The sequence below is a fragment of the Melospiza melodia genome, chromosome 14 (genome assembly GCF_035770615.1).
Source record: "Melospiza melodia melodia isolate bMelMel2 chromosome 14, bMelMel2.pri, whole genome shotgun sequence".
NCBI classification, from domain to species: Eukaryota; Metazoa; Chordata; class Aves; order Passeriformes; family Passerellidae; genus Melospiza; species Melospiza melodia.
The window spans coordinates 10,337,980-10,354,502 of NC_086207.1; the positions used below are offsets into that span (position 1 = coordinate 10,337,980).

The window sequence follows — 16,523 nt, forward strand, 5'->3', positions numbered from 1 at the left end:
TTCACCTGCCCCTTCCCCACCCCACCATGAGTGCACGGGGCAGGAGGATATGGATGCCCCAACAGGAGTTGTTCTTCCCAAGCAGGCACTGATGGAATGGTAGGGAGGATGTGATTGTGTGGCTGCACAGGACCAGTAAGATTTTAATTGCATTAAGCACACACCAGTAGTCTGAGGCTGTTCCCACACTGGCTTATGTCACTGAACTCCAACTGGAGTTACAGAATCACTTCCAGGAGAAAAAGATGAAAATTGATTTGTAAAAGAGAGCCTTTTGTTGCCAAAATAAATAAATAAGCCCTGTTCTGTGGGTGATTGCTGTGAACACAGGCTGGTGGGTGCCCTGGAGCCCAGTGTCACTGCTGGCTGCCCCAAGGCTGCAGGAGCCCTGCTCAGCCCAGACCCAGGCTGGGAAATTCCCCTGTGCCAGGCACCCCCAGCTCTTACCCATGGCTGTGCTCTCTTGGCACTTCTCCAGCACTTCTTCCTTCCTTCCTCCAAACCACTTTTTTCTGTCCTTCCTCGCGTATTTGTTTCTCTTTTCTTTGCCATGGGAATATTTTGGAAATCCATTGATGTGAAGTGCCATTTGGAATAAATGGAAATGTCAGTGTTTCCATGTGTCACATGCATGGGTGCCATGCTCTGCTTGCTGGCACCCAGGGCTGCTTACTTGTGGGGAACATGAATTGCAGCAGGCTGCTAGATCCACTTCTGGCAACAGAAATGGGGCCAAGAAGTAGCAGAAATGGGGCACAGAGGTAACAGAAATGTAGAGAAGAGGTGTGGAGAGCATCCTGCTGCTGATCCCAAGCCTGAGGTGACAGCAGAAGCTGCTTGCTGTGCAGTCTGGAGTGCAACACTGCCTTGCTGATGGGTAACCCAGCCCAACTGTGCTGGGTTTCAATTACTATGATTTATTTTCCTGATCACATGAGAAATGTATTCCCAGAGCGTGTGACCCTGAGGTGCTCACCTGCTTGTCATGACCTGTCAGAGGAGGCTGTGAGCCAGCACCCTGACCCCTCTGTCTGTCTATAGGTATAGGGAGGGGTGAGGCAGTTCTCTCTGATAATCCCAAACACACCTGGGCCCTTTCCTGGCCACCATCCCAGGGCAGGTTGGCTGCTCTGAGCAGATCAAGTATGGACTTATCATGAATCACCTGGGGATGCAAAACCCAGGATTAACTCTTGTGAAAGGCAACTTGTGTGAACTCTGCAGTGCCAAAATTGAATGTGAACAGAAATTGCAGCCCTGACTCTCGTGACCCTTCTGTTGATGCTATGAGCTCTGGATGTCCATGGATGCCCTCGACGCAGATGGGTGTAAAGGCCTAGTCCTGCTTCTACCCAGGCAATCCCTGGAGCTGAGCAGGACAGAAGCATATGGCTGTAGCCAAGCATCCCCCCATGGCAGTGCTGTTCCCACAGGCACCTTCCCAGCTTTCCATTTTCAACTTAACTGCACAGATGGATACAAAACAGCACTTACAGGCTGCTGTTGAGAGAGTAATTCCCAGGATTTCAGTGTAACCAGCAAGCTGGGTGGCTGCTTTTGGTGGGACAGGCTGTTTCTGGGTGCAGACTGTCTTAATTGGGACTTGCTGAAATGCTTTTTCACAAATAGGCAATTCAGCAGTAAATTAATAGCTCCCTTGCTAAGCTCTCCTAGTTTTTGTAGTAAGAGTGTGTTTGTCAGGCTGCTTTTCATAGTCTGGTGTTGAGAAATATTGAGGGGACAAATCAGTACTCTGTTTCCGTCCGTAGAATCATTCTATCCTAGAATGTTTTAGATTGAAAGGGACCCTGAAGCTCATCCAGTTCCAACTGCTCTGCCATGACCAGGGACTCCTTACATTAGACCAGGTTCCTCCAAGCTCCATCCAGCCTGTCCTTGAACACTTCCAGGGATGGGGCATCCACAGCTTCTCTGGGCAAGCTGTGCCAGTGCCTCACCACCCTCACAGTTCATACCAACATTATTCAGTTCCAGAGTCAGTATTTTATCACATGTGGAAATTTCTGAAAAGGTCCTCAGATCTCAGGAGGATGGTGGATATCTCCCAGTAACGTCATCTGGATGTGATTATTGGAGGGGTTTAACCATTCTTGAAGAGGCTGGTTGTGGTCCCAGAGGTTTGCAGAGTCAGGAGTTCTCTGGGAGGAGAGGTGGCTGTGAGATGTTGGCCAGCATCAGGGAGCAGCATGGGCCAGAGGGACATTTGGGCCAGAGCTCTCAGGGGGAGATGGATGACCCTGAACATGGGCTCTGTGTTGCTGTCCCCTTGCTGCTGCCCTCACCATTTCACAGCCCAAAAGTGAGTGAGGTTAATTGTTTGTTATGGTGGCTGCAAACTTACCAACCTTCTCCAGAGCCCTGTGCAAGGGATGCCCCTGTCTTCACCACCTGGCCTGTGCCAGCCCCAATGCTCACCTGGCACAAACACAGGAGAAGGCTACTAGAGGGTAGTCCTGACCCTCAGGATTTCAGGATAGTGTAGCCCAGACACTGCTCCCAGGAGGAAAAAAGCAGGTTTGTGTTAGTGGTGCTGTTGTGTGGGAAGTCCTGGCCCCCTCATGGAAGTGAAGCAATTGAACTCCACAAGCTGGAGCAAGGCCAGAGGGCAAGAGGGAAAGGGCTGCCTGGGCTCATGTGGCTGAAAAACTTTTTTAAGACCTTGACTCTTGTAAAGTCATAAATAGAGCTGTGGGAAACCTGAACTGTTTGGATTCCCCCTGGGCAGCACCTGCTTGTCTCATTCCTCAGAGGGCTGGCCGATACTGGGGACTCCTCAGCGAGGAGCCGATACCCGGCTCTCCTGTAAACAGGAGTTTTTTAAAATGCTCCTTGTGCACTCAATGCCCAAACACGAGTCCCCAGGGGACCGCCTGACCTCTCTGGAGCAGTGAGCCACCTGCTTGGCTCGTTCTCTCTGGTGGCTGTTTCTGTTTGTGCAAAAGGGAAAAGCAGGATAACCTGCTGTGGCAGAGTCTAGATCAATGCCTGATCCACAGCGTGACCTTGCCTTTCCCAGGAGCAGCTCCCACTCTGTGAGCCCAGCACAACTGTCTGTGCAGTCCTGCTCAGGGGAGGCAGAGAAAGCTCCTGGCAGCCCTGAGGGGTCCTAGCTGGATCCTAGAGCCTGTCCCAGCATCTCTCACTCAAGATAACTGCAACTGCATCGCTTCCTGTACACTGGTACTCAGCTGTCCTTAGGAAGTGAGCTGTCTGTTCCAGCTCACCCTGCTATGGATGCTTCGTCCTTTCTTCTGTCTCTTCCACAGAAGCAGTTTTTCTCAGTTAGGGTGGCCGCTGGCAGGCAGCCCCTGGCTCAGCAGAGCAGGGTGTCTGCGACGGCTGATGAGGCAAAGCACGTTCTCCTTTTCCCCGAGCCCCGCGCTGCCTCTGCCCCTCCGCAGCCTGACCTCACCCGGCCTGACCCATCCCTGTGGCTCTTGCAGAGGTTGCAGTTTCGCTGGTGGAGAAGATGCAGGCTCAGGAGATCCTGCGGAGCCTGCGGCTGCCCGAGTTCGATGACCTCAGCCAGTTCTTCCGCAACCTGCCGGCCACGGCGCTGGTGGGCCTGGGCGCCTTCGCCGCCGTCGTGGCCTACTGGTTCGCCAGCCGGCCGCGCGCCGTGAAGCCGCCCTGCGACCTGCGCATGCAGTCGGAAGAAGTCGAGGTGAGGGCAACCCCCGCTGGCTTTCCCCAAGGTCTGCGTGCCTGGAAGTCACAGCATGGATTGGGTTGCAAGGGACCTTCCTTAAAGATGATCTCATTCCAACTGCCTGCCATGGGTACTAGACCAGGCTGTTCCAAGCTCCATCCAGCCTGGCCTTTGACACTTGCAGGAACGGGGCTGCCACAGCTTGTCTGGGCAGCCTGTGCCAGGGCCTCACCACCCTCACAGGAGAGAACTTATTTCTAGCATCTAATTTAAACCCACTTTATTTCAGTGTGAAGCCACTACTTGTTCTATCACTATGTGCCCTTGCAAAAAGTCCCTTTCCAGCCCCTTTCATTAAGGTCTCCCCAGAGCCTTCTCTTCTTCAGGTTGAACAACCCCAACTCTCTCAGCATTTCCTCATAGGGTAGGTGTCCCATTCCTCTAATCACCTTCATGGCTCCTCTGGACTTATCTCTACAGATCTATGTCCACAGGGCACACCAGAAAGTCTTTTTTGTTGTTGTTGTTTTGTTAGTTCCCCAACCTCATCCTGAAATCAACCATGTAATGCACTGTGCCAAGATCACTTCACCCCATCACTTCACCTTTTCCTGTAAACTGAAAAACTAGAATACAGAGTACATGTTATTCTCTTAGATTTTCAGTAAAATTTTGGTCTTAGCTTTGTTCAACCATCTGTTGCAAAAAATTAGAGGCACTGCCATTGCATGGGAGAAACAACTGAAAGGCAACAGCTGATGAGACCAGATCACCTGGCAGTCTTCATGTGCACCCATTGCTGAATTTGGTGCTGCAAACTTGGTAATAGTAAGAAAAAGTAAACCTGAACCCATGCTTAGAGGCTGAGGAGTTACTAATTGTTATCCTTGCAAATTACTTTAATGATGTGGCTCTGTCTTAAAGAACAGAAATGTTTCTGAGTATTGTCTCCACTTATTTTAATATCTGAAAGTGGGATGAGAATTTTTAAAGCCTTTTGTGATGCTCCCCCCAAGACGTCATTGTCTTTAATTCCAACAGCTTTTTAAAAGGGTGGGAGGAATTAACATTTTTCAAGATAATTTTTCCCTGTGATTAGGGCTTTAGTTACTTTTTTGGTTTTTTTTTTGCTCCCATGCAGTCCTGGTTTGCTCATTCTCACCCTGGTTGTCCACTCCTAAAATACCTCTGCTGAGCTCCTGGCACTGGAGGCTGGGCTCTGCCTTGGTCTGTCCTTCATGTTGGCCTGGATGTCCTTGTGGAAGTGCTCATGGTGCTAGTCTTGGAGACCTGGGGAGCCCAGAGCAGTTGCTTCCCCCAGCACATCCCCACTCCATTACTTCCAGATCCATAATTCCCTATTAAATTCCCTAGGGCAATATCAATGATCTCAGTGACAAGGAGCTGGGTCAAGTGCTCCTCTGTGACCAGAGGGCTCTCCCTCTCCCTGAGGTGCTGAGGTCAATGTCCCCCCTCTGACATCCCTTTGGTTCTTGGGGCAGGTGGTGATCACAAAGCTCTTGCTGGCATTTGGGGAGTGTACTGCTTTATGGTGGGGGTTTCCCCATGTCCCACCCTGGAGCAGTGCTGCTGGCTGTGTCACCTTGTGTCACCTTGTGTCACGCAGGGCCTGGCAGGGGCGCGCCGCTCGGTGATTGGGGACAGCCCGCAGCTGCTGACGCACTACTACGATGATGCCAGGACCATGTACGAGGTCTTCAGGAGGGGATTCAGCATCTCTGGTGAGAGCACAGTGGTGAGGAGGCCTAGGAGCAGAAGCTGGGAGAGGTGGGGACCAGGCCATGCAGGTGTCCTTACTCCATGGTCACTGGTATCGTCACAGAGCTCTCACACACTTGAGACATCACTTCCCACTCCAAAGAGCCATGATAACTCTTCCCTGCTCTACCAAACTATTTCCATGTCTGCTGTTTATGGTGTCCTGCCTCATTGGATTTAGCAATGTCATGGTCAGATTAGTATTTTTGGTACAATAAAAAACCCCAGATCTGCACATATTCTGCCCCACAAGACAGGGGTAGATGAAGGACTCGGTAGGTGTGTGGAGGATTGGATTCCTGCAAGTAGGTACCATTAGCAAATTATTCAAACTTTTCAAATTTTCATCTGGTCACGCACTGCTGCGTGTTGTTTTACCTTCCTCCAGAGTAGGCTGGGCTAAATATAGTAGTTTTTACCTTTTTAAATCAAAATGCAGCACAAAAGGCAGTGGGATGAGTGCCCTTATCAGACATCAATGCTCATGTGACCTTTGGAGAAATGTCTTTTAATGAGGCTGTTTGGGGCAAACTGCTGCTGTCAGTGGGAGGACTGAGGCCTTTTTGGGGGCTCCCAGCAGCTTGTCTCCCATCAGATGCACTTGTGTGTGTAATTTGCTGGGGATTGCTGTGAGAACCAACCCATTAACTATGGATTTACTCCTGGAGGGCTCCCCCACATCATGGCCCTATGTGTGAACTCCTGGCACTGCCTCTCCATAACTCATCATCTCTGCTTGTGTCTTTCAGAGAATGGCCCCTGCCTGGGGTTCAGGAAGCCCAAGCAGCCCTACCAGTGGCTGTCCTACAAGGAGGTGAGCTGGATGTGACACCCACTGTGCATCCTCTTCCCCTGCCCAACACAAGATGGGGTGTTGGAGTGCCTCCACGTTAGACCAGGGGGTTGCTCTTGCAGCATGTGATGCTTCCTGCTGTCCCCACCCTGGCACATCCAGGTGTTACATGGGTGTGTCAGCTTTCAGGGGCTGGCTCCATGCCATGAGCCCACTCCTGAAAGCAGCACTGAGGCACTCTGGAGCCACGGGGCATCACCGACCTCATCAACTACTACTCAGCTAATGATGGTTCATGATAACATAAAAACTGGACTTTTAGATAGGAAATACAATAATTGGAGAGCCTTCCTGTAAGTCTTTGCTTAATTTGGTATCATTATGTTCCTCTTTTTATATGTATTTTTTCCTCTCCAAATTCCAGGTGGCTGAAAGAGCAGAAGCTCTGGGTTCAGGCCTTTTGCAGCAGGGCTGCAAGCCATCCACAAAGCAGTTCATTGGCGTCTTCGCTCAAAACCGCCCAGAGGTGAGATTTTATATCCAACTTCATATTGTATTAATAATGTTCCTGACCTGTCAGCTTGTTCTCAAGGTATATCTGCTCTCGAGGCCCCTTCTCACCTTTGTGCTTCCATGTTCTCCTTCAGTGGATCATCTCTGAGCTGGCTTGCTACACCTATTCCATGGTGGTGGTTCCCCTGTATGACACCTTAGGTCCTGGAGCCATTCGGTACATTGTCAACACAGGTAACATCCAAACTGATGTGATTTTCTCAGTCCTGTTGCTCAGAATGGTTCATTTTCTGCTTCTAAAAGACAGATGATCATAGAATCCTAGAATGGTTTGGGTTGGAAGGGACCTTAAACCCTCATCTGCTTCCAGCTCCTCTTCATTGGCAGGGACACACTACACCAGGTTACTCCAAGCCTCATCCAGCCTGGCCATCAAAACTTCCAGGGGTGGGACACTGTGATTATACTTGTTGAGTGTCTTAAATTCACTCAGAGAGGTTCCTGAGAAGCCCTGTGTCCCTGTGCTGCCTCTGTTGCATTTTCCACATGCCCAGTTGTGCATAGCCATAGATAAGGGCTGCTCTGGATGTGGGAATGTGTCCACCCACTCCTGTGTTGCTTGATATTTTGCCTCCTAGATTTTTTTAATGCATGTGGGGACCAATTTTAATATTTTGAACTGACTCCCAGAATAATCATAAATGTCAGCCACAGCTTTGTCATTGACTTAGGTTACCTAAGACTGCATTTTTTCCTCATTTTTCAAGAGAAGCATGTGCTGTATGCTGGGATTTCTGGTGTAGCCTGGACTGACTATCAGAACTGATATAGTGTTAGCTATGAGCTAATCTTGCATTAAAGAAGATTTACTGCAAACAGCTTGTTTGGCTGTTTTTCTTGCAGCTGACATTTCCACAGTCATTTGTGACAAGCCTGAGAAAGCCAAGATACTCCTCGACCATGTGGAGAGGAAAGAAACACCAGGCCTGAGGTCTATCATCCTGATGGACCCCTTTGAGAAGGAGCTGACAGAGAGAGGGAAGAGCTGTGGGGTTCGCATCCAGACCATGCAGGAGGTGGAGGTGAGTTTGCTCTCTCTCCCCTTTTACTTTTTTTTGTAATATCTGTGAAAAGACAGTACATTGCACAGGGACTTGTGAATTGTGTGCCAGGTTCAGTGTCTGGAGAGCACAAAAGAGCAGCTTGTGGCTGATAATGCTGATGCTTGGTGCACTTGCCTCTTGGTGTTATTCCTTGTTGATAGCAGAGCCAACATTTCAATTCTTGATCCTCAAGTATGCTATCAGCTGTTATTTAAGCATGGGAAGGGGATTGCTATTTGAGACATTGTCCTTATGCAATGTTACCAATAAGTAAAACTTCACAAAAGGAAGGCCTTGTAAAGTCATGGCTCAGTTACTTTAGCTAAGCAGAAAAGGACTGTGGGAAAGAGACTCAGCTGAAATAGGGGTAGGAAAACAAGTTATATAACTTGTGTATTCACAAGTTATAAAAATTACACATTGTTCACATTGTGCTGTATGGTGGTTGGTTGAATTATGTTTGTTATGCTTTAAAACTATGTAACTGATGATGGACAAACTCCTTTAAAAGGCCTGGTTTTTGCAATAAAGCAGCTCTCCTTTGTACCTGCCCGGGGACTCTGTGTCACTATGGACCCTCACCCACACTACATGTAAGCCTACAGCCTCACACTTGTTTGAAACACCCTGGATGCAGCTCAACCAACCCAAACACTCCTTGAAATCCAAGGAAGGCACTACAGTTGAGGCAAGAAACTCAGGATAATGAGTAACTCAGGACAATGAAGATGGCCAGCTAGGAATTTGTTGCTTTAGCTCACACTCTCCCTTAGTGGTTTGCAGATTATTAGCAAATGGGTTACACTGCAGGAATTAAGGTGGAAATCACTTTTGTTGCTTTCATCTTTTCCAGGACTGTGGCCGTGAGAATCGACATGTGCCTGTGGTGAGTGTTGGCTTGTTGCTTTTCCCACTTACAACTGCACAGGAGGGACCTTAAAGCTCTTGTTCCACCCCCCTGCCATATTCTGGGACACCTTCCATGGGTGCTTGGTTGCTCCAAGTCCTGTCCAATCTGGCCTTGAACATTTTCAGGAATGGGACAGCCACAGCTTCCCTGGGCAGCCTGTGCCAGAGCTTCACCACCCCCGTAGGGAACAATGTGCAGTATTTGCTTTATTCCCTCTACCTGGAACACTTAATTGAGATAGCTCATCCTGCTATGAATGTGTTAATGGGACAGTAATTAAATGCCATCGTTAAGCTATCCTAATTCCACTACCTTACCCTGGTGGCACTGGAGTGTCTCTGTACCCTTCACTTTCTGCTGGGGTTCCTATAGTTCAGAAGCACTACTTGGCAGTATTTATATGGGATATTTTGGGAAAATTGCTTTGATATTTTTCACTGGCTGCTCATACTCATACAAAACTCTCAAAAGCAGCTTCTGATATTCAAGGGTTTATTTAATCATTAATGACCCAAAATAGTGCACGTATGGGGCGGTGCTGAGAATACAGAGATGCTGCTGGAAATGGGAACAATCAGCAGCTTTGGAATCTTGTCCCTGTTGTAGAGTTCTTTGCAGAATTGACCTGGAAATTGATGAATTATCTCAAGCTGTCCCACGTGTCTAAAGATACAGGTGGTGGACTGGAAAATGCTAACTGTGAGACAAACACTAAAGCATGCCCTTAGTGCAGCTGGAGCACAGCATAAAGGCAGGAATAGAGCCTGCATCAGTTGAAGAATTCTGGTTATATATGCTGAGGGGAATTATAGCTTTTTTTTTCTCTTGTCAGAGCAAAAACATAATTGGTTTGATCTTTAGGTTTCTACAATGTCAACAGTCTCTACCACTGACACATCTGCATTTGACTGATGTGATTTTCTTAATCTCCTTTTGTATTTCTAGCCTCCTCGACCAGAAGATCTGTCAATTGTGTGTTTTACTAGTGGCACTACAGGTAAAAGAGGCATTTTAATCTAGAAATGTTAAAATATCTTATGAAATTAATTATGAATCCAACCTCAATACATTCAAATGTGCTGTTATACTGATATGGCAATGATATTTCTAGGCATTTTTAATATTTAAGAATATATAGGTTTATATACTTCTGTAGATTGCAAATTAAAAATAACAATATATTTATTTTTCAGTTGAATTCTCTGACATACATTTTGCCAGTATGATTTCCCAGTTGTCTGAAAATCCACCCATGTCTCTGCTTCCCATTTTGTTGTGTAGTTGTGAAGCACTTGGTTGATTGGTATTTATCTTCTGCAAATATTTACAAAAATCAAAAAAACCTAAAATGTGGTTCCAGAGCTTTCCATTCTCTGTATCCTAAGCACATTGATGTCTCCAGCCTCACCAAGGTTCTTGTCACCTCTGTTTCCTCTTCCTGTGTGTTGCTTATGACACCAAGTGCTGGGGAGGTTTGGGATGAGCCTGGTGCTGGTACTCATGTGTTGCTGGCCTCTTTTTCTTGGAGAGAGGAGCAGCATAATTTTCCTGCCTGTTCTTAGCAGAGGCAGTTCTTTCTCCTCTCTTCAGACCCTGGTCTTCATCAGCTTGCAGGAGTTTCCTACTCTTGAGAGCTCAGCCTCTGTAACATCTCCCTGAAAGCTGTGTGGGCAGATGCACAAGGCATCACTGCCTGGGACACTGCTTTCACACTTGCCTGCAGAGAAGGTCCATGCTCCAGGCACTGCTGGAGCAGCTCTTCCAGATCCACCTGTGCTCTTGGGATTGCCTAATGCTTGGTCCTATACCAAAGCATCCTCAGTTTGGTGTCAGCAGAAGATGCTGGTGCTCCTCAGATGGTGGGTCAGGCTGAGCACGAGGGAACACCTTCATCCTCCACCTCGCAGAGAAGACTTGTGCTTCAGACCAGGTAGGCAACTGCTGTATCAGCTCCAAGTACAAGCTCAAGGTGTATTAAAAGGGTTTGGGTATTTTACCTTTGTGTATGGTCCTTAGATTTGATATCTGCACTTCAGAGTGCCCAGGGCAGGGCACTGAGGGAAAGGAGCCTGTGACTCTGCTCTGTTCCAGCACTGGGAATTCCTAAATGGGAAAGACTGACCTCAGTGCTGGACATGAACATCACAGCCATGCACAGAGTGCAAAGTGGCTGGGCACAAATGGGAGCAGTGGAAATGGAAGGAGCCATGCTGTGGATGCAGCAGGGCACAGTGTGTTTCTGTGCATGTTCAAGTGCAGAGCAATTATTTTTCAAGTCACGTTATTGTTGACATTTTTATTTCTAAATAAGAAATTCTGCAGTTATTCTTCTAGTCACGTTATTGTTGACATTTTTATTTCTAATTAAGAAATTCTGCATAGAGAAGGTTTCTTGTGATTTTCCTTTTCATTTGCAGATGCAATCATGGGCCAGTTTCCGATTTTGTGCTTTTCTTAGAAGCATGGCCAGAGTTACAGAAATAGGACAATCAGGAAGTTCATTTCCCTTCTCCAATCCAAATCAGAGATTTCCAATTTTGCAAATCATCTCAAACTGAACATTTCATAGCAATGATTTGCGATGCATGAGCCCATCCTCTGCTGCTGCAGGACTTGGCACATCACTCTCTGCATTTTCCAGAGGTTGCATCAACACTCTGGTCTGTTTTCTACATTGTGCTTTGATGTAAGAGTTTTATATAGCCCATGTAATTTTTAGTGACTAAATTTAGAATTTTCTTCCAAAGGATATATTCTCTAGGGCTTTTCCAGTTCCAAAGGGCTTTAAATATTTTTGTATGGTGTGAAAAAAACCTCTGCTCTAGAATTTGTCTCCTGAAAATTGTAGAATTGCAAAGAATTCCCCAGGAGCAGACTTTAACACTTGCTTTTCTTTGACAGGACCAGATGCCCCAATGCCTCCTCAGGGAGAAAAGAGAGGCTGAGGTTACTGATCTTGGATGAGAAGAGCAACTTCCATGGCTGTGCCAAGAAGCCATCAGCGCTTGGAAATGGGCCAAAGATATATAGATATCCCCAAACTGTCAGGATACAATTTTTCATGTTGGCTACTCCAGAGAAATCAATCAACTGTCATTCCCTCAAGGATCCACTGATCAGGTGGATAAAAATTGCTTCCCAATGGTTTCTCCCAGCATGGCCAGTGCATGTTCCTTTTAGTCAGAGCTCCCCTGGGGAGGAAAGTGCTTGCATCCCAGAACACTGATGGATCACACCATCACATTTGTGCTGGAGCACTTGAAAGACCCTTTTGGCAATGTGGAAAAGGTTCTTCTATTCTTTTAAAAGTTCTACTGTTGCTTATGAGAACTATAAAACAAGCCTGGCACCAAGATAAGGCGGCCTTGACATTCCTGGATTATTGATGGATTGCAGGTATCCATTCTGTAACAGGACACTCACTAGGCCTGTCTTTGTGAGGAAATTCAAACAAGAACAGTGTTACAGAAATGGCATTGATTTTTTTAAATAGAAGAGCAGCATCCCTGCCAACCCTCTTCTCTCAAAGTGGTGATTCTGGGAAAGAGCTCATAGAAAAGGGCACCCATTTTTGCTAGGTTAACTCTTAGAACTACTAAGGAAGGTTAAAGCTTACAAGAGTCCCCCAGCCCAAAAAGCTGCAGCTGTCCCATAACAGCATGGTTTGTTCTGGATTTCTCCTGATGAAGGCTCTCCTGGCTCCAGCACTGCTGCTCTGCTTTGACACTATCAACACTGCAGCCTGTCCAGGGTGTTGAGCCTGTGCAAGAAGAAGGAGGCTGAAGAAGGAGTCAGGATGTTAACACTGCTTCCAGGCATGGCAGAGATGCTGGATCTGCATTCAAGTCAGAGGTGGAGTGAGTAAATGAGTCAAATATCTGAGAAATCTCACAGAATCACAGAATAGTTTGGCTTGGAAGAGACCTTCAAAGCATGTCTAGTTCCAATTCCCAGCCACAGCAAGGGACCCTTTCACCTAGACCTGTTTGCTCCAAGCCCCACCCAGCCTGGCACTAAACACTTGAAATCCTCCAAAAAACATCTGAAGAATTTTTTCAAGGTGTAGGGACCAGAAAGAAGTGTGCCAGAGGGCACAGTTTTGAGTTTCCAAACCAGTACTGAGCACATCCTCTCCACTGTGACACTGCAGGAGCAGAGCTGCTTCTAGAACTGCAGGGGCTGAGCACCTGTGTTTGGCTGGACACAGCTCAGTAATAGAAGTGATTCTGGAGTTGTGGTGTGTATGCACAACTGACACCTGTTCATGGATGTTTCCTGGAGCCTGGATCCATGTGTGCACCCGGTTGAAAATAACCTGCCAGGCTGGTTTGGCACCTGTGAGCCTGGTTCAGCATGTTGGCATGGGAGCAGCCATGGCTGGCAAAGCTGCCACCATCACCCTTGAGCTTCAGATGGGACCAAAGCAACCTCCTGTGCACCATCTTCATCTGCAAGTGTTTGGGACTGAATTACTCAAGGCACTTGGAGCAGCAAATAGGAATTTTCAGTATAATACATTGTGTTAAAAATATCCTGCTCCACTGCAATAAATATATGCAACAATTGCTGTTTGTGCCTGCCTTTAATTACTTGGGAGGCTGAGTAGGAGTGATGGTGGTGGTGCTGGCAGGGCTCAGTGCTGAGTGTGCTCATGTCTGTGCCCATGCTAGCAGCACAGCCCTCATCAAACTGCTCTGAAATGAGAGGATTAAACATACTTTCCTGTGCTGAAACATATTCACAAAGCACCACAGTCTCTTCCTAATCTGAGGAAGGCAGAATGAAATTCTGGCTGGTTTGCCATTTTGTTGCATTGACTGGAGGAGCTTTGCCAGGCTGCTTGTGCCCACTGTTCTGGGGACACACTGGGCACCTGCAGGTAAAGCTCCCCTGATCTGCCTTCGCACAGAGCAGCAGGAACTACGTGGCAGTGGTGTGATGGAATTAAAACAATCTGCTTAAAAACATGTTGCAGAGAAAGAGGCTGGCCCCATAATCTTTATTTGAGCTGAGCTACACCTTATTTTCACAAGTAAAGCCTTGGAAGGTGATGAAAAGGGACAGTGCTGTGATAGGAGGATGTGCAGAGCCCTCCATGTCACTTTTTTGGAGGTTCCAGCCTGTGGATTTGCTTAACAAACACTGTTTTTGTGTCCAAAAGATATGAAATGCAAGAGGTGTACCATGGTCAGCTGACCATGGTGTAAAAGGAGTGTAAAAAGGCAAATATTAGTGGTGCTGAGGTGCCTTTTGGTGGTGGATGAAATGCTGCAGGGGCAGTGCCCAGCTCTGGACCACAGCACAGGGGCTCTGCTGGCTCCCTAATGGGTTTAGGGGTGCCTTCAAGACACCTCTGCTGCTGATATTATTCGTTCATTCATACTTCCCTTAATTGTAGTCTCAAAGGGTCTTCTTGTAGCCTAATTTTTACCTGCACTTCTCTGCATTTCTCATGTCATCCAGAATACTGGTTAAGTAAGAGTATAACAGCCTTTTAAACAGTGTCTCTTGGTGTTCAAGATCATTCTTAGTCAAAATCTGGATGAAATAAATCCTCCCAAGAGAGGCTGGAACAGCCAGCCAAGTCTGATGGCTGTGCTCATTGAGTGGCTCCATCTGAGCACTCTCAGAAATTGCAGTTAGGCTATTTGCTGCTGGAACCTGTTTTCCAAAGTCTCCAAGAGAAATATTTCTATTTGCAGTAGCATTTTATTAAGTTTTGAGTATTGAAGTGTTTTTGGTATGTATTAGTGCACAGAAATGATGGTGAAAATTACTGTGTTTTAAAATTGAAGAAGTGAACATAATATTTTAGACATTTCTTGTTTTGTTTTTTTGTTCAGTTTTTGAAAGTTACCTTCTGGCTTATCTTTTAAACTCCCTCTCTGTTTCCTTTCAGGAAGTCCCAAAGGTGCTATGCTGACCCATGGAAACGTGGTGGCGGATTTTTCAGGCTTTTTGAAAGTGACAGAGGTGATTACCCTGAGCTAGAAAACATTGCCATGTGCAGGGTGTGTGGGTTGAGCTGTGGCCCTGCATGGGCTGGAAGGATGCTCTTGCAGATAAAAGATGACATTTTTCCTGCTCAGAGGGCCAAATCCGTGGGAATGGAGCAAGGCTGAATCTACAGTACTGGAGGGCATTAAATCCTCTTTGCAGCTCTGGCTCCCAGGCTCTGTAGGGCACTAAGGGCTTCTGAGAAACAATGCTGACTTCTGTAAATCAATTCATTAACTCTTTTTGAAGAATGAGGAGAGCACACAAGCCCTGTACAGTTGCAACTGGTGCTTGAAGAGGAGTTCAAGCTTCTCTTGTGCTCTGTGTGTCTCATTGTGCCCAAAAATGTCACTATTTCTTTGAAACCTCTCTGCATACAAAGTATGTGTGTATAAATATATATATTTTTAAGAACATACATGATTTTTTACCAGAATGGTTAATGGTTAATTTCATTGATATTCCAGTATATTTCAGTTTATGTTATACATATTTCTAACAGAGCACAGCAGAGTGCTGGCCAAGTGCCTTTATAATCTGTTCCACACAACTGTAAACTCATGTTTAGAAACAATATAGGAAGCGAAATCAGTTGTAAGGATAGTAAGGATTTTATACATCTTATATAAAACAAATCTAAATAATTTCTAAATAATTTCTGGTAGTGAACAGGAATTCTATAAAGTAATTACATGCACATAGGATGGAAAATTGGTTATCTCATACCCCTTACGGGTCTTATTGTTGATGTTGAAATTACTGAAGTTTTTTATTTTAATCCTGGAATTTTCTGAGATTTCCAGACCCCTGGTGTAAAGAAACTGCAACATGTGATGTAAGAAATGCCACTGAACTCACATGTGCCAATGTTTGCAGGACTGTGCCTCCACAGTGTGCAGCACAAAATGCCAGTGAGGGCTCCTCAGCATGGAGCTTCAGTGGCAGCAAGAGGCACAAATGGAAGCTGAGGTGTGGGGAGGCCTGAGCTTCTATGGGCAGGCATTTATTTTGGAACAGTGCTAATTTAGAACTGAGGGAACTTGGCATTTTCCAGAACTGGTCCACTAAAATGGATTTAGTGTTTGTTGATGGAGTGGAACCCTGATTAATCTCAAAGGTATCAGATTGAGACCCAAGTCTGGTGTGATTGTAAATTTGTCTCCAGTCACCAGAGTATTGCTAGCAGAGGGTAAATGCCTGTAGCTGATCCACAAGATTTGGGTAATGTCTGACCATGGTAATGAAATAGAGTAAAGTGTGAAACATTTAAAAGTAGTATAAATTAAAGAAACAAAATGAGAAGTTCTGTGGGTTTGTTGTTTACAAGTTCTTGTGGCAGTTTTGCTTAGTTCAGTGATTTTTACAAACCAAATGTATTTTTAAGCGAGTCCAAAGCTTTATAAGGTTGTTCTCAAATACCAAGAAGCTGTTTGCATTTTTATATTTAACTGTGCCAACTGTGAAATGCTATTCAATAGCATAATTTTGTTCTGATTTAAAACCAGATTATTTTGTCTGGGCTCTTACAGCAGTAATAAAAGAACAACCCTGGTTGATATTAAAGGTTTTGCATTACTGTGCTTGCAGAAAATGAAGCCAATTTGAAATAATGTATAAATAGATCTGCAGGCCCTAATGGCTTCATTGAGACTGACAGACACAATAATATGAAATGGGATGCTGAGAACACCCCAAGGTCAATGATGTTTGACTTCGGTAGGTGATGGCTGGGAGGCCATACCCAAATCTGACCAGCCC

The 16,523-nt window shown here is 46.2% G+C and overlaps 1 protein-coding gene and 1 long non-coding RNA gene across 4 annotated transcripts in view; both read left to right on the plus strand.

Moving 5' to 3' along the window:
* Nucleotides 1–16,523, plus strand: part of ACSL6 (acyl-CoA synthetase long chain family member 6) — a 57,678-nt gene that overhangs the window by 23,235 nt on the left and 17,920 nt on the right. For all 3 annotated transcript variants that reach the window (XM_063168651.1, XM_063168650.1, XM_063168652.1), the window contains exons 2-10: nt 3,465–3,685; nt 5,298–5,412; nt 6,199–6,263; nt 6,667–6,768; nt 6,890–6,989; nt 7,659–7,837; nt 8,712–8,744; nt 9,714–9,765; nt 14,668–14,741. In XM_063168651.1, coding sequence (XP_063024721.1) covers nt 3,465–3,685; nt 5,298–5,412; nt 6,199–6,263; nt 6,667–6,768; nt 6,890–6,989; nt 7,659–7,837; nt 8,712–8,744; nt 9,714–9,765; nt 14,668–14,741 — 941 coding nt within the window. The remainder of the gene's footprint in view (nt 1–3,464; nt 3,686–5,297; nt 5,413–6,198; nt 6,264–6,666; nt 6,769–6,889; nt 6,990–7,658; nt 7,838–8,711; nt 8,745–9,713; nt 9,766–14,667; nt 14,742–16,523) is intronic.
* On the plus strand, nt 10,512–13,333 carry LOC134424694 (uncharacterized). Its single transcript, XR_010029475.1, has 2 exons — nt 10,512–10,698; nt 11,670–13,333. It is a non-coding gene; the product is annotated as an uncharacterized LOC134424694 (long non-coding RNA).